The sequence below is a fragment of the Agelaius tricolor genome, unplaced genomic scaffold, assembly GCF_023055355.1.
Source record: "Agelaius tricolor isolate 1412-34295 unplaced genomic scaffold, bAgeTri1.0.p SCAF_4, whole genome shotgun sequence".
Taxonomy (NCBI): Eukaryota; Metazoa; Chordata; class Aves; order Passeriformes; family Icteridae; genus Agelaius; species Agelaius tricolor.
Genome location: NW_027269264.1, coordinates 48,670,728 through 48,686,698, shown reverse-complemented (window position 1 = coordinate 48,686,698; position 15,971 = coordinate 48,670,728). Strand labels below are relative to the sequence as shown.

The 15,971-nt window shown below is 62.0% G+C and overlaps 2 protein-coding genes across 5 annotated transcripts; one reads left to right on the top strand and one right to left on the bottom strand.

Annotated features, from left to right (window-relative positions):
• Positions 1-873: 873 nt before the first annotated feature.
• On the top strand, positions 874-3,410 carry SPAG8 (sperm associated antigen 8). 4 transcript variants are annotated; one of them, XM_071425634.1, is made up of 7 exons: positions 874-967; positions 1,386-1,806; positions 2,433-2,595; positions 2,685-2,730; positions 2,843-2,957; positions 3,073-3,135; positions 3,218-3,410. In XM_071425634.1, exons 1-7 carry the CDS (start codon positions 939-941, stop codon positions 3,365-3,367), a joined length of 987 nt encoding a protein of 328 aa, XP_071281735.1. In that variant the 5' UTR covers positions 874-938; the 3' UTR covers positions 3,368-3,410. The 4 variants fall into 4 exon arrangements, with proteins under 4 accessions (XP_071281735.1, XP_071281734.1, XP_071281736.1 ...); XM_071425633.1 differs by having other exon boundaries at positions 877-1,003; XM_071425635.1 differs by lacking the exon at positions 874-967 and adding an exon at positions 968-1,071.
• Positions 3,411-3,980: 570 nt separating this feature from the next.
• NPR2 (natriuretic peptide receptor 2) lies at positions 3,981-15,475 on the bottom strand. Its single transcript, XM_071425631.1, has 22 exons — positions 14,688-15,475; positions 9,720-9,919; positions 9,522-9,635; positions 9,116-9,251; positions 8,930-9,024; positions 8,713-8,845; positions 8,512-8,596; positions 8,305-8,425; positions 7,714-7,788; positions 7,485-7,562; positions 7,257-7,361; positions 6,918-6,989; positions 6,681-6,840; positions 6,452-6,607; positions 6,204-6,372; positions 5,945-6,091; positions 5,651-5,774; positions 5,454-5,522; positions 5,191-5,365; positions 5,007-5,105; positions 4,825-4,916; positions 3,981-4,656 (listed from the first exon to the last, which is right to left on the bottom strand). Exons 1-22 carry the CDS (start codon positions 15,409-15,411, stop codon positions 4,603-4,605), a joined length of 3,183 nt encoding a protein of 1,060 aa, XP_071281732.1. The 5' UTR covers positions 15,412-15,475; the 3' UTR covers positions 3,981-4,602.
• Positions 15,476-15,971: the final 496 nt, after the last annotated feature.

Sequence of the window (15,971 nt, the reverse complement as noted above, 5' to 3'; positions counted from 1 at the left end):
CCCTAGGGCAGCTGGGGGTCCCTGGGGCAAGTGGGCATATTCCAGTGCCAGGCCCAAACAGTGTGGTGGTCACTTGGGTCAAGCCGTGGGGAGCAGTGTGTCCTCAGGAGCCCTGGGCATGTCCCTTCTGCTGCCCCAGTAGGGCTGTGCTGGCTCTGCCCAGGTACAGTGCATCCCCGAGAGACCCCACAACTAGCTCTGCCCTAAGTGCACTTGGGACAAGATGGCGTGGGGTACGTGGACTCCAGAGGTGGGTATAGCCTTGATCCTGTAGTGCAGTGTGGACACCTCTGTGTCCCTGCAGCCCCATGCGCCCATCCCCTGACATTCCCATCTCTCTGCACTCCCGTGCCCTGCACCACCGTTCCTCCATGTCCCTGCTCCCCATGCCCACACAGCCCGTCCCCCCATGTCCCTGCATCCCATGCCCCACACAGCCCCGTTCGCCCGTGTCCCTGCTCCCTGTGCCCCATGCAGCCCTGTCCCTCCGTGTCTCTGCACCCCGTGCCCCACACACAGCCCCGTTCCCCGTGCCCCACGCAGCCCCATCCCTCCGTGTCTCTGCACCCCGTGCCCCACACAGCCCCGTGCCCTGTGTCTCTGCTCCCCGTGCCCCACATAGCCCTGTGCCCCACATAGCCCTGTGCCCCGTACCCCACACAGCCCCCTGCCCCACACAGCCCCCTGCCCCACACACCCCCGTCCGCCCTCACCGTCCCCTCACGCCGACCACGCCCCGCCCCGCCCACTCCCTCTAGACCACGCCCACGACCAGTTTAACTAAGCATCTTGCCCCGCCCAGTTTGGGGGACGGTCACGCCCCCTCCGTGTCTCTCCGCCAATGGGAAGCGCGCACGCGCGCGGCTGCCCCCCCCGGGCGCGCGGCCGCCGGGCACCGTCTCCATGGCGAGAGGCGCGTCCCGCCGCGCGCACGCGCAATGGAGGGAGGAGGCGGCTGCGGCGGGGGGTGCGGCCCAGGCTGCGGGCAGCGAGAGCCCGCGGGGTAACCCCAGGGGGAGAGCCGGGGCAGGGCCTGTGGAGCGCTGGGGGCCAGGGGGGAATGACACGATGGTGGGTCCGAGCTGTGGGGAGGTCGCCAGCAAGAGGGGGCTGAGCCCAGGCAGGGGGGTGGGGAAGCGTGTTGGTGCTGGAGATCAAGGGGACAGAAGGGAATTACGGAGGGGGAGACCCCTCGAGATGACAGGCCCAGCAGCAGGTACTGCTTTTCTCCCCCAAAAGGAGAGGAATCCCTTGTCCCAGTGTGGGGGTGATACTGCAGAGGACCCAGGGTCAGGACGCGGCCTGTGCTGGTGGGGGCTGGGGACGCGGTTGGCAATGGCGGATGCGCTGCGCTGCCTTTCTTCAGGGTCTGTTCCCGTCTGCAGGGACGCTCTGAGGAGCCATGTGGGTCCCAGATGCCATGGGGAGAGGCCACCGGTCAGGGTCCAGGGTAATGAGCCCCTGCCCGAGGAGAGGCTCCCGTGCGGCGGGGAGACGCTTACAACCACCACCAAGAGGCTCCGGGAGATGTCAGAGATAGCCGAGCCGCCCCAGGAGATAGCAGACACAGATGAGCTGCCCACTGTGCCCCTACCAGTCGTGCCCAGCCGGGTGCCATCCCCAGAGATTAGGAAGAATCCCTCTGAGATCAAGCTGCCTCCCTGGCTTGGAAAGTGGGGAACCGGCTCTGAGGAGAAGTCTCCCACCACACTGCCGGCGCTGCCCCCCGCTCCTCCCACGCCAGCCGAGAAGCCCTGCCAGGCGGTGCCCCAGCGGAGCCGTGTGACCCATGACTGGCAGAAGGAGGTAACTCCATAAGGGAAAATGCCCCTCAAAGTTGGCCCCATCGTGTCCCACATGCTGTTATTGTGAAGCTCCCTACTCCTGGGCAGACTCATCTCTTTAAATAGCCACCCGGACGACCTTGAGCCCAGCAGGATGGAAAAGGGATGAAACTCAATAGCACAAAAGGCACAGGCAGGCACATGGGGAGTAACAGTAAGGCAGGAGGGGAGCTGGGATCTCGCTGCTGGGAAGCAGGAGCTGTGTGTCACGGCTCATCACAGTGATGTGGGGATGCCTGCTTGGGCAAGCCAAGCTGGGGGGCACCTGATGGACCAAACTGGGGCACACCCTGGGGACTCCATGGGTTGTTCAAGTGCTGTAAGAATGCTTGCTCAGGAGCAGTCTGGGCACCCAGGTGCTTGGGACTGCCATACAAGGCTGGCTGACCTCCACCAGGCAGCACAGGTCAGCCCTGCCCAAGCTGTGTCCCTGCTCCAGCTTTCCCAGGCTTCTGGCCAGAAAGATGATAACACCTCTTTACAGCTTATGCCTCTAGGGCTATCAAAAGCCTAAAAGCCAGGAGCAGGCATGGGGAAGTGAAGTATGGGCTCCTGCCTCCTTCCACAGCCCCCACTGTCCATCCCTAGGTAGTCGTGGATCCCCTGGACTCTCGGCCAAGGAAGGATTTAGGCAGTGAGGACTTACAGCGTGGCTACGATGGACTGCCAATCCACCAGTTTCTCTCCTCACTCACTGACAGCTCCCCCCCGAAGGACTGCCCACACCTCAGGGCTGTGCTGCTGGGGCAAGGTGAGGCTGACCCCCACAAGCCATGTGCACCCCAAAAAGGCAGCAGGGGAATCTTAGCTGGGAGGCTGATGGCACCTTCCCCTCTGCAGGGCAGCGGAAGGCCGCACTGGCATCCATGCTCTACGAGAAATACAGGCAAGCCTGCACTCCCTCATGAGACCCACCCTTGGGGCTGTGCCCCAGAGGAGGGGACCTGGGGAGGTGGGGATCCCAGAGCTGAGAGGTGTGGGGTCTGCTCTGACTGCAGCAAGGAGACGGAGGAGGAGATCCGACCCCGCCCGAAGCGCATGGAATCTATCTCCACCACACACCACGACTACCGGGCCATGGGTTTCCAGTCCACACCCCAGCCCATCACCCAGGTACAGGCAGTAGATATTATCCCCAGCAGCTTGCAGCAGCTGCCAGGGAGGCAGCAAGGCTCTTGTCCTGCTGAGCATGCCATCCCCTCCGGCTCACATTTTGCTTCCACTGCAGCGTCACGATTACTTAACAGAGCAGCCAACCAGCTTCTGGATGGAGCAAGCCCGTGGACTGCCGGTAAGGCCCCACTACCCTGTCCTGCCAGTACCCTGAGAGTCTCAGCTGCTGACAGAGATCTCTCCAATTCTCTCCTCTCCAGGGTGTCACTGCCCTCTTCGGCAGAAACATTCCCTTCAAGAGGAACGCAGACTTCTCCACTCCCATTACCATGTACTTAGGGCATCCTGAGCCCTTCAACCTCTGTAACCCCTATGACCCCCTGAGTAGACAGCTCCAGCCCCACAAGTAATAAAAAACAAGGGGACACAGGTGGTCCCAGCATCCTTGCCTACCCCAAGGCTGTCCTCAAGCTGGATGTTTGGAGGGGGAGCACTGCGTTCCTGGGATCTCAAATCCCGTGAGAGCATGAAGCAAAATGGAAAACCCTTCAGCCCTGTTGCAAGTCACTGTTGACCAAAAATACACTGTGGTCCCAAGATTTCCTCCTTAGGCATGGAGGCAGAGCCCCTGGGACACGTCCCCTCCCGGCGCAGGCAGTGGGTGACAGGCAGCCGTTGTTCCAGTCCCCAGGCACAGGTGTGTTCCAGTAAGAGGCGGCAGCGGGGCGGCCAGAGCATGAGCTCAGAGGAACGCACTGCAGCCCTCACGCCAAAGCAAACCCACGGCAGCCCTGCCTTCCCAGCACCGCCCAAGCCCTCAACAGCCGCTGCTGCGACGGCCCAGCACTGGCTCCCCATGCCCACACTCCTGCCCTGCACCGCAGACAGACCCCCTGGGATACGATCTCTTGGGACATTTCAGGCAGCTGTCTCCAGCCCAGGCTGAGTTCCATATTGGCGTTCCCCCGGCCTCCCTCCCCCTTGGCATGCTGGGGCAGAGTGAAGTAGAGGCCACAGGACAGATGGATCTGGGGAAGTTTGTATTTCAACAAAATAGTTGCAGTGAGTCCTATATTTACACCTGGAGGAGGGATGGGTATTTACATGACCCAGTGGGGTTATATACAGGGGAAGGGGAGACTGGGGAGGGGGGGAGCTGCGGCATTGAAGCCTGACCTGGCCAAGGAGTCAGTCTTGGCAGGAATCCCCATTTCCCCCCACCCCAGGGAGGGGTTGACATGGGCACAACTTCTGCTGGGGGCAAGGTACTGAAAAGAGACGGCAAAGTGCCCTGCGGGGCAGCCAGGCCCCGGAGAAGCTCAGAGCCAGCTGAGCCACAGGGGAGAGAGCAGGGGTGGCAGACCTCAGAGTTGCGGGGGAATACAAGGTCTCTTGGGCTGGATGAGGGCTGGTTACCCCACTCCAGCAGAGGCTGTGGGGAAGGTGGGCTTTGCTGGTGCTGATGGAGGGGAGCAGACGGTGCTGTGGCCGCTGCCCCACCTTGCCCAGGCCCTGCTGAAGCAGGGGGGCTGCAGAGTCAGGTGGATGCAGTGATGGGGGGGTGCCGGTGCATCCTGGGGCACCGGAAAGCACTGGTGGCCCCATTGAGCTGGGGGCTCTGCCACAGCCACTGGGCTCAAATGAGTTAAGGGTCTTTCCTCTCACCCAGCAGCCAGTATGTCCGCATCTTTCCCTTGCCCTGGAGGCAGAGGTGAGCAGGTTAGACCCTGCCTGCCCCTGGAGCTGCTTCTTGGGTGTCATCCCCAGCATTGAGAGCAACAAGGGGTCCCAGCCCCAACCCACCTCCCCATCACATTTCCCTGTGGTTGGAAGGGCTGGCACCCCAGCGGCATCACTGTGCCCTCACCTTCATTTCTACATCGCCACGTAGCTCCAGCTCAAAGCAGCCGAACTCATCCAGGACTTCTTTGGTGGCAGATGAGACATGGATCTTCAGGGCTGAGAGCACAGAGGAGCAAGAGAGACATGGCTGGGTGCCACAGGAACAGGACACACCCCGTGGCTCTGGATTCAGCTGCCCTGGCTTACCTTGGCCGTTGGATTCCATGCGGGATGCGGTGTTCACCGTGTCCCCAAAGAGGCAGTACCGTGGCATCTTCAGACCCACCACCCCAGCACACACAGGACCTGCAGGCACAGAGGCACTTGGGGATGCTGCAGGGCGGGCAGGCGGGTGGGCAAGCACCCCCAGCTGGCCGGCACGGGGGCTCACCGGTGTGTATGCCGATGCGCAGGTGGAGCTGGTCGTTGGGACGGTGACGGATCTTGAAGGTTTTGACAGCCTCGAGCAGGGCCAGGGCCATACGGACAATCTCACGAGCATGCAGCTTCCCATTGCGCACCGGCAGCCCCGAGACCACCATGTAGGCATCCCCAATGGTCTCCACCTGTGGAAGCAGGAGGGGGAGGTACAAACTGGGCTCCTTGCTGCCTGCCTCACTCTGGGCGGCAGTGCTTGCTCACCACACCACTCACCTTGTAGACGTCAAAATTGTCGATAATGGCATCAAAGCAAGTGTAGAGATCGTTCAGCAGCATCACGACCTGGATGGAACAAGGGTGTGTGTGCATCTGGGAGAGAACGTGTCCCCCAAGCCCCAGGGATGGCACTACCAGGGTGTGAGACCTCCACCAGCCCCACAGAGGTGCTGCCCCCCAAGTCCTGCTCTCACCTGCATGGGAGTGCTCTCTGCCGAGAGGGCAGTGAAACCCACGATGTCACTGAAGTAGATGGTGACACTGTCGAAAGCCTCAGCCCGCACTGTCTCTCCACGCTTCAGCTGCTCTGCCACAGAACTGGCAAGGATAGTGGTGAGCTCCACCCCAAACCTGCTGTTCCCCCTGCAACCCTTGCCTCACACCAGCATGGAGAGCTGGCAAGGGACCCCATACTTGCACAGCAGCAGGTGCATGCTGAACTCATGCCAACCCTCAGACCCACACACCCCCTTGTGTCCCCCTCTCACTGGGGCAGAATCTGGTAGAGGAGGTTCTCTGCCTTGCGCTTCTCCTCCAGGTAGGCCTGTGTCCTCTCTTCCACCAGCTTCTCCAGGTTGTTGGCGTACTGTTCCATACGTGACAGCAGGTTGTCCAGGATGCTGGTGCTTCCCTCCCTGGTGGGGTGCAGTCAGTTGGCACTGCAGGAAGAGGTGCCTCCCAACCACCACCCCCATGGCTGTCCCCACTTCCACCCAGGGCCACCGTCCCCACGTGCCAACCACCCACTTGTTGAATCTACGGATGAAGATCTTGATCTGACTGAAGTCAGGGCGCTCGGCTGGCTCCTGCGCCCAGCAGCGTTCCATCAGCACTGCCAGCTCCTCGCTGTGCACCCCGATGTCGATGGAGGGCCGGAAGAAGGGCTTCTGGCTGTTACGCACCTTTTGCACGATCTCTGCCAGGGTGCGGCCAACAGTGAGCACCAGGCTTCCATGGTGGGGCAGGAGCTCCACACACGTACTCTCCATCCTCACCTTTAGGGCTCAGGTCCATGCCCTCGATGTAGAAGGGGCCGTTGCGCAGAGCAACCTCCTGCACGATGATGCCGAAGCTGTAGACATCAGCTTTCTGCATGCCAGGGGTGGGCAGGTGTCCCTTCTGCAGCAGCTCTGGGGCTGTCCATAGCTTCTCTGGTGGGACAAAGCAATGAAGCAGTGAGACAGGGCCACCCCATCCTCCTGGTCGTCCCAGGTAGGCACTCACTGGCATAGAGTGCATGTGTGTCCTCATTGTCACTGGGCGAGCGGAAGCTGGCCAGGCCGTAGTCGGTGATCTTCAGCACAAAGCGGCTGTCCACCACACAGTTGGATGACTTGAGGCTGCCGTGATGGCCAATGATGCTGTTGTGCAGGAAGGCCATTCCCTGGGACAGACGAACACAGTGAAGCTCATATCCCTCAGGCACCTCTCCCCATCCCCTCACACCCCTGAGCTGGATACCTTGACAATGTCATTGATGAGGGAGTAGCGGAACATCCAGTCCAGGTTGATGCTCTCATTCTCCAGGACGTCCTGCGGTAGCACATTGAGGGGACCCCACCAGGCACCCAGGTCATGGTGATGGCAGCCTCACCAAGTGCCCAGCTCGGGGGCCTGCAGCACCCACCCCCTCCCCTCCACTGGCCTCTGACACCTGTTTGGACAGCTCAGCTGTGAGCATTATTGGGAGGGCTCAGGTGGCCACCAGCATCCACAGCCCTGTCCACAACACCCAGCCCAGCTGGGTCACGAGAAATGAAACGTCTCAGTGTCACCTGCAGTGTCCCCAAGCCCCGCTACCTGCAAGCTGCCCCGTGGGCAATACTCAGTGATGATGCAGATGTTGGGGGGGTCGATGCACGCCCCAATAAACCGGGTCAGGTGGTTGAACTGAATGTCTCGCATCTGCAGGTGGAAGTGGACCCTTAATAGTCTTGATCTGTTTCTCCTGCTGCCTTCCCACATGCCCAGAACCAATCCCTGCACTCCCAGGCAGGTTGCGCACCCTAGCCCAGACGCCAAACCTACATGCTTTAGCTCGAAGAGCACCTGCCGCGTCAGCTCGATGCGCTTCTTGTTGATGTGCTTAATGGCCACAACATTGCCCTGGGGTGTTTGGGAAGGGGAAAAGGTCAATGTCCACTGGATGAATTTGCGAAGGGGAGGAAACTGCAGGATGGGGGTGCAGCCAGGTGGGAGCACAACAGAGCTGGGGCATTTCAGGGGGAGGGCTCAGCTCCCTGCCTGCTGCACTGACCTTGAAGTGGCCCGTGTTGGCGAAGATCTGGTACTTGCCATGGGTGGTCATCAGTGAGCCATAGCTGGAGCCACGCTGTGGGAAGGAGGGGATTAGGGAGAGGAACCCTGGGAAGGAGGGATGACCTGCACCAATGGAGCAGGGCAGGGACATCCAAGGTGTGTGGGGGATGGTGCAGGATGGGCTCTAAGGGTCAGGACAAGCTCTGCATCTCTGTCAGAAAGGAGAAGACTCCAGGATGAGGCACTGCACAGAGTGTAGGACATGGACAAGGTATGTCGGTAGGGGATGGATGGCAACATAGGGGCTTGATGAAGTATGGTGCTACATAGAGGATTCAGGGCTGTTTAGAGGAAGGATCTGCTGTGGCTCTGCAGAGGATGGAAAGTCATGCCAGGGATGGATGGAATAAGTTTCTATAGGGAATGGAGAGCTATATAAGGATGAAGGGTTGTATTGAGGAGAGATTCAGTGGGGCTATGGCTCTGTAGGAAACAGAGGGTCATGAAAGGGATCAACAGGGAGGGGTGTCACGCAGGGAGGGAGGGCAGCACAGGGGCAGGGTGGTGCCTCAGGGATGGCTCCTCTCACCAGGGACAAGGTGAGCCGGCTGCCTGCTGTCTTGTGGTACCGCTCAGGACTTCCAAACTGCAGCTCATCCCAGCGGATCCTCCAGAGCATGCTGGCAAGCTCCTTCTCCAGCATCAGCTTCCTGGGGGACACATTGGGGTCAGGCCCCCATCCCCTCTGCCCTGCCTGCCCACCTGCCCATCAGACAGAGGTTCCCCCAGTGCTGACCTGAAGATGAGGAAGCTGGAGATGCCAAACATGACAAAGGTGAGGCCAGTGCCCAAAGCCACGATGGCCAGCATAGAGAGGGGGGCTGCAGGCAGGAGAGGATATGTCAGGGTGGCCCAGCTGGATATGACAGCCAGACTGACATGCACCCGTATGGAAGCTTGCTGGGGTCCAAGGGATGTGGGGACCCAGGACACCCACTTTTATCACAGGAGGGGTCATCCACATCAAAGACACAGGGAGGGTTGTCCAAGGGGGGAGCCCCCTTCACCCAGGGGATGGGTCGTCCCAGCCAGTGGATTTGCTTCTCCACACCCGAGTAGTGTCCCACCACCTAAGGCAGGCAGAGAGAGATGAGGCCACCCCCAGACCCCACCATCCCATCCCCCAACCCCAGCCAGGAGGAACCTCCCCCTACCTCATACTGCCCGGTCTTGGGGTCACTCATGGCCCATAGGTTGAAGTCAGTGTCCCGGTCATTGTTGCTGTCCATGCTCACAAGCCCTGTTACGCCTGTGGGAAAATTAAGACACAGGTGGGATGGGGACTGAGCTCCACCGCCCCCACGGCACCCCCAGCCCTGCTGTCCGCATCCCAATGTTACCCTGGAACTTGCGGTCCCGCATCTTCTCGATGATGTGGGTGGCGTTTTTCTTGGAGCCGCCCTCACGCAGAGTCTCATTCAGCACCATGGCGTACAGCAGCATCCCATCATAGAAACACCCCGCCACCAGGTTCATCTGCCAGGGGGAATCTGAGCACACCCACAGCCACGCACGCAGGAGCATCCCAGAACCTTTACAGCAGCACCACGCACCCACCCACCGCCCCATCACCACTCTGGGGCCAACATGCACCCTGCAGGGATGGCAGTGTCTGTGGCTGTTCCCTCCAGGAATGGTCCCTCTGGCACTGTCTGTGGCTGTGTCCCACCCTCTGCATCCTGGTGAGCTGCCTCAGACCCGTGTGAAGGGACCCCACCACCCCAGCATACTGGGGGACTCACTCACCAGGGAGTAGTTGAGCTGCACCCCAAATTTCTGCTTAGCTCGCAGGATGAGCTGGGTTTGGAAGTGCTGGTACTCAGGGTTTTGGGGCTCGTAGTAGGTGATCACCAGCACCATCTGCAACCAAGCACAGCACCCTGGTTCACATACTGGAGCCAGGCTGGGGAGGTTTCTGTCCCCAGGCAGGTGGGCATAGCTCACCTGGAAAGCCTCACGCAGTCCTGAGTCCTGGCCAGGGCTCTCCTGCCAGGGCTTGAAGGGGTCACGGGCAGAGTCACCCCGCAGGCTCTCCCCAAACACATCCAGGTAGAAGAAGACGTAGTCGCCGTTGGTGAGGTTCTCCTGTTGCGCCAGCTGCATGATCTGTCGCAGCATCTCTGGCGGCCCACAGAGATACACCACTGCCAGAGAGAGACAGGGGCTTCAGCGGGGCAGGGACACCCCACTGCTCCCCAGGCACACGGCCAGGGACGGGGGAGGTGGGGCAGAGCAGCACCGGGAGGCTGCGGGGCGATGGGGCAGGCAGAGGGGCAGGGCTTGGCTCACCCTCTCCCTGTGACCATGGCCAGACCCACAGCCCCTGCTGGCACTGACCCATTCCTGCCTTGTCAATCACCTCAGACTGAAGGGGTACAGGAGAACAGGGAAAAACTTGCTGGAAATCATGAGGTGGATGCCCCAGGCACAGACCCCACACACCCTGATCCAGCAAAAGCCAGCCAGAGGATGTCTCCCCCCTGCATCAGTTTCTGTGCTGCTCCATGCCAGCCCTAGCCACGGAATCAGGGGGGCTGGGAGAGGCACTGGAGCCGTGCGCCGGAGGCCCCTGGGGAACCCACGCTGTGGAATAGGACAAACCCATGTTTGGGTTCGTGGCCGGCTGTCTGTGCGGCAGGAATGCGCAGGTTCCCAGATTCCAGCACCTTCGGCAGCCGCTAATTGGAAACAGAGCATCTCGCCGGTGTGACCCACACGGCAAGGGGGTGCCCGGGCCCCGTCAGGACGTCCCACCTGCCCCCAACCTCTGCTGGGGGCTCGACCAGCCCCCATGGGATGCCCACCCAACGGCTGTGTGGGGCTGGCACGCCGCTGGCACAGGGCATCACAGGCTGCGGGGACGGGTGCCTGAAAGCGTCCGAACCCCCCGAGCAGGGGCCCTCCGTGCCCTTGCTGAGGATCCTGACACTGCCTCCTCCCTCCCCCCGGAAAACCAGGGCCCCCGCTCCAGCCAGTCTGGCTGGGAACCCGGGATTGAGCAACGGAGGAGGCGGCGGCAGCGGGTGCTGGAGGAATGTCACGCTTGGGCGCTGGCCCCGACACACAGCTCCTCTGCATGGGGCCCAGCGCCCCAGCTGGACCCGGGGAGAGGCGGCGATGGGGACAGCGAGGAAGGGCCGCACTCCAGGAAGGGGTCTCTGCTGCTGGAAGGCACCCAGCCACACAGGCACCCAGCCATGGGGGCAGCAGGGCTGGCAGCGTCACCCATGGGGGCAGTGAGGAAGCCCCCGGGTGGGAAAGAGACCCAGCACAGCCACCTTGGGCAAAGGGAATCCACAGCAATGTGGGGAGCTGCTCCTGGGCACGGGGGAGGGAGAAATCGCAGCACTGTAGGCTGTGTGTGAGCAACAGCCTGCTTCAGGGTTTGAAATGGTTCCCTCTGAATGCTGCAATACTTCAAATAAACACTCCTGGCTTCTCCACTTTGCTAGTCCTGCATCAAGAAACGTCCCCAGATTTCTCATCCAGGGTGGGCAGCTCAGCAGCTCCCCAACACGCAGAGCCTGAGGGTTCCCCCCAAGGACATAGACGGAACCCTCCCCATCCCACTGCAGGCACCAAGAAAAGGGAGCCACAGGGGCTAGGGAGCCTCAACAGCTGGTGGCAGATGGTGGGACACCGCAGGCAGCCAGCCCCTGCGGCGGCAGCAAAAGCCTGCCTGGTCAAAGGCCACCAAGCAAGGGGATGGACGGCGCCTAGATGGCTCCCTGGGGACAGGCTGCATGAGCTGTGCAGAAGGAAGGGTCAATGCTTGGGGCTCTCCCTGAGGCAGGCAGCTGCCTCCAGCTGGCAGCTTCCTGCATGGCCAGCGTGGCCTTAGGGGGCTCAGGCACCCCCAGGGGGCCGGCAAATGGCCAAAGGCAGCCTCAGCATCACCCAGGACAAGGGAATGAAGTTCTGCAAGGCTGGAGTGCATCCAGACCCCTGACTGATTTATTTAGGGGGCGTCTCTCCCATAGGTGGCAGAGTGCCAGGTCCCAGGGAAGGGGCAGGACCACGAGCATGCAGATGAAGTGGCAGAACATTGCTTGACCCCTGCATAATGGAAGATAACCCTGAAATGAGGGCAAATCCCAGGTTCAGGCAGAAAATCCCAGCTTCAAGCAGTTTCACCAGCACAGGGCACTGCAGTGCAGAGACCACGGCCCTGGCCCAGGGGGAGTGTGGGGGTGAAGACCAAATGCACTCCCCTCCAGCAGCACCACCCAGCCATCTCCCCAGGCAGGGCACCTGGGCTTTTTGCAGGCAGATGCTCCAGTAATTCTCTCAACCACAGCTCTAATTATATCAGTGCTTTTGCAAATGGCAGGAGAGACGTGGGCCCCTGCACGTCTCCCAGGCACCGGTGAGAGGGGCAATCTCACCCCCCCTCGTGCCCGTTCATTAGACCTGTGACTGTAAAGACCAGCAGTGTTAGGGAAGCACAGAGGGCCAGGGAAGCGGCTTTCTCTAGGAAATGTTCACCAAACTCCTGCCCATGACTTAGAAGGAAGGTGATGACAAGAGGGATGATACATGGTGTTATTGCAGGTCATGGACGTGGATGCAGCTGAAGACCCTGCTTCTATCTCCCTACCATTCCATGCAGGAGTCCCAACCCCTGGGACAGCCCTGCAAGTCTCCATTCGCTGTCCCACACACCTGGCCTAGGATGGGACCTATAACCATCTCTGCAGCCCTGAGCATCCACTTCTGTGCGGCCAAGCACTCAGCCCCACACCCTGGCACGACCTCTGAGCTGTGGCCAGAGAGGCCCAGACCCTCTCAACATCCCTGCCCATGGCAGGGGAATGGAACTGAATGATCTTTAAGGTCCCTTTCAACCCAAGCCTTTCCATGGTCCTGTGGTACTATGACCCCAGCTTAGAAAGCCCTCGGGTCCCTGCCCATGCCTGGCCCTCTCCCCCAGCAGCCACAACCCCCTGCCTGCACCAGAGGGATCGATTTCCACTGGAGTGATTTATGGCACCAAGATGGAAACATTGATGGGAATCACTGATTTCAGCCCTTCTCCCTGCAGAGTCCTTTGCCCTCATCCCGTAATAAGCTCCAAACCCCATGGCTGGTGATGGCACAGGCAAGAGCTCCCATCCCAGTGGGGCAGCCATGGGATGCTCACTTCATGGACTCAGCCTCACTGGCCTCAATCCTGACTGGAATCCAGTCCAGCACCCCAAAGCACCTCCCCCTGCAGTCTGGTCCGGCCCAGCCTTGGACACAAGTCCTGCTGGCCCATCTGGCTCCACTTATCCGGGCTAGATGTCCTTCCTAATGACACAGCATCTCAGAATCCATTAAGAAGCACTGCGGAGTGGCTGACTCCAGGATTGATACACCCTGCTCATCAATAATGAAAGAGCATCAGGCTGCCCTTGCTCTCCAGCTGCCTCTGTAAGCCCCTCCATTTCCTCCTGCTCCCAATATAGCTGCTCTCCTGGGGCACTCGCAAGGCACCAAATTGATTTATCCCTCCATCAGCAGGGTGGGGCAATCTCAGCCCCATCCTGGGGGTGCAGCAGGGACAAGGCACAGCCCGGGGTGCCCAGGTGCCACTCTGGGGGCTCTGCCTGAGCACGGCACAGCCACCTAGGTATGTTGGCACCATGGTTCTCTGGGTATGTAACCAGAGCTGATGCTATCCTCCAGAGAGCCACATCCCTTCCATCACCTTCAGCCTCCAAGGACATGCCTGGGTCACTCTGATCCTGCTGACACAGAGGGTGGGGTGCTCCCACAGGGTGCCCCCACAGCATATGTCCCAAGAGCTGGGGGTGTGCCCCAGCTATTGCTGGCAAAGGTTGACTGGAGTGGGGCCTGGGAGGGAGACACTGTGCCCCCTCCTCCTGCTGCATCCTGGCTGAGGTTCTGTCTTGTCCCCTGTGAACTCACCTCCTGTGCAGGTCCTGCTGCTCCTCCAGCCCCACTGTGACAAAATGCGCTCACTCCTCACTGCACCCCACACAAAGCCCATTTTGCCCACCCCTCCCTGTGCCCCACATGGGTCCCAGTGTGCCTCCAGCCCCTCCTTGTGCCCCACATGGGTCCCAGTGTGCCTCCAGCCCCTCCCTGTGCCCCACAGGGGTCCCACTGTGCCTTCAGCCCCTTGCTATGCCCTACCACAGGTGTCACTCTGTCCACTCCCTACTACACCCCATGTAAGTCTCACCAGATCTGTGTTCCCTTGCCATGCCTCACACAGGCGCCATTTTGCTCTCGACCCCTCTCAAGTCCCACTGTGTCCTCAGATCCTCATGGTGCCCCACAAAGGTGCCACTGCCAGCTTGGACTGTTGCTGCACCCCACATGATCACACTCTGTTCCCATCCCCTTGCTGCCCCCCACATGTAACTCACTGCCCCCTCTGGCACTTGCTGTGCCCTGTGTGGAAATCCATTGCCCCCCAATCCTTTGGTGTGCCCCAAACAGGTCCCACTGCCATCCCTGGTCCCTTTTTGTGCCACACATGCATCCCACCGTATTCCCAGCCCTTTGCTGTGTCCTGCAGCAGTCCCGCTGTATCCCCATCCCCTCTCTGTGCCCCAGATGTGTCCTGCTGCTCCCTTAACCCCTTGCTGTACCCTACATGTCATCCACGGTACCCCAGTGCCCTCCTGCATCCCATCCTTCCCCCTGCTGAGCCCCAGACGGGTCCAATGCCCCGCACCGTTCCCCCCACAGATCCCATCTCACCCTCAGCCCCTCGCTGTGCCCCGCGGAGCATTTTGCCTCCCCCCCTCCAAGCCCTGCGCAGATCTCCCGAGGGGAGCCCCCTCCGCTCTCCCTTCCTCCTCCCACTCCCACACCGCCGCCCCCGCTCCGCGGGCGCTCGGCCCGATCCCGCCCGTGGTCACGGTGTCCCCCCCGCACCCCACGCCGCGCCACCCCACGCACCGCGCCCGTTGGCTTTGATGAAGTGGACGGCGGTGTCGGGGCCTCCCTCCTCGGGGGAGTAGATGTGGACGGTGACGGTGAGGTTGTTGCCATCCTGCAGCTCCTGGTAGACACCCTCGACGGTGAAGTAGTAGGGTCGGTCATCGGTCTTGCGGTCCACGTAGAGAAGCACGGCGCGGGCGCTCCAGTTGAAGTGCGCGTGGAGGTGGGAGACGAAGGCGCCCAGTTTCGGTGCCGAGGGCCCGGTGCGCACCGTCGTGCTGTAGTGCTCCCGTTTGCGGCTGAAACCCGCGGCCACCGCCCCGCCGGTGATGAGGGGCAGCCGCCAGTGAGAGGCGAAGCGCCCCACGGACGCGGCGGGGTACACGCAGCCCGGCCCGAACAGCACGTCGGGGTCGTGGTAGAGCTTCAGGTCCACGGCGTTGAGCGGTGCCACGTACTCGGAGCAGGCGCCCTCCAGCTCCGAGCTCATGAACTCGACGCGCACCGAGAAGGGCCGCGGCAGCAGCGGCGGCTCGCCCCGCTCCAGCGCTTCCAGCGCCAGGCTGAGCGCCGGACCCACGCGCGGCCAAGCCCACGCGTAGCTCACGTTGCGCTCCGGCAGCACCACCGCCACCGTCAAGTTGGCGGGCGCCCCGTCGGGAGTCGCCGCCCGCCGCCCCGCGCCCGTCGGTACCGGCAGCAGCGGCAGCAGCAGCGCCAGCAGCGGCAGCGGCGGAGCCATGGGCCGCGCTGGCTCCTCCGCCGCGGCCGCCGCCCGCCGCTCCGGCGCCCCCGCCGCGCCCCCGCCCCGCCGACCGCCACCGACCGCCCTCCCCCGGGGGGGCGGCGCCGCCGGTCCCCGCCCGGCCGGACGGGCACGGGGATGGGCGGCACCGCGACGGGGCGGGGGGCGGTGTCCCCGGAGAGGGGGGGCCAGGGGTGGGGCTAGCGGGGAGCGGGGCGCTGGTCGGGGTGGTGGGGGGATGGCGGGGCGTTCGGCGTCTCTGCCTTCCAGGCTGGCGAAGTGCTACGCGATCCCCGGGGGGGGGGTCAGAGACCGCGGTGCCCAGGTCCGGCGGCCCCTGGAAGGCAGGGACTGAGGGATGGGGGGCCCGTGTTTTAGGGGGTCCGGGAGGGGAGGTAGGGAGGGGCATCCGCGCTCGGGATGTCCCCAGTGGGTGGAGGAGAGAGGGAGGTGTGCTTTGGTTCTGGTGAGGCGCAGTGAGGGGGAATCGGACAAGAGGGCATCGGTTTGGGGCAGGGGACTGGGGTGCTCGTCTTCTGGTGGAGGGGTTGGGGATG

What these genes read in the sequence shown, in the direction of transcription:
- SPAG8 (XM_071425632.1), top strand. Translation starts at nt 1,198, where the DNA reads ATGACAGGCCCAGCAGCAGGTACTGCTTTTCTCCCCCAAAAGGAGAGG. An exon ending in ATGCTCTACGAGAAATACAG is followed by an intron (nt 2,731 to 2,842) that starts GCAAGCCTGCAC and finishes CTCTGACTGCAG; the next exon opens with CAAGGAGACGGAGGAGGAGA. An exon ending in CACCCCAGCCCATCACCCAG is followed by an intron (nt 2,958 to 3,072) that starts GTACAGGCAGTA and finishes CTTCCACTGCAG; the next exon opens with CGTCACGATTACTTAACAGA.
- NPR2 (XM_071425631.1), bottom strand. Translation starts at nt 15,411, where the DNA reads ATGGCTCCGCCGCTGCCGCTGCTGGCGCTGCTGCTGCCGCTGCTGCCG. An exon ending in CATCAAAGCCAACGGGCGCG is followed by an intron (nt 9,920 to 14,687) that starts GTGCGTGGGGTG and finishes TCTCTCTGGCAG; the next exon opens with TGGTGTATCTCTGTGGGCCG. An exon ending in GCCCACGGGGCAGCTTGCAG is followed by an intron (nt 6,990 to 7,256) that starts GTAGCGGGGCTT and finishes GTGCTACCGCAG; the next exon opens with GACGTCCTGGAGAATGAGAG.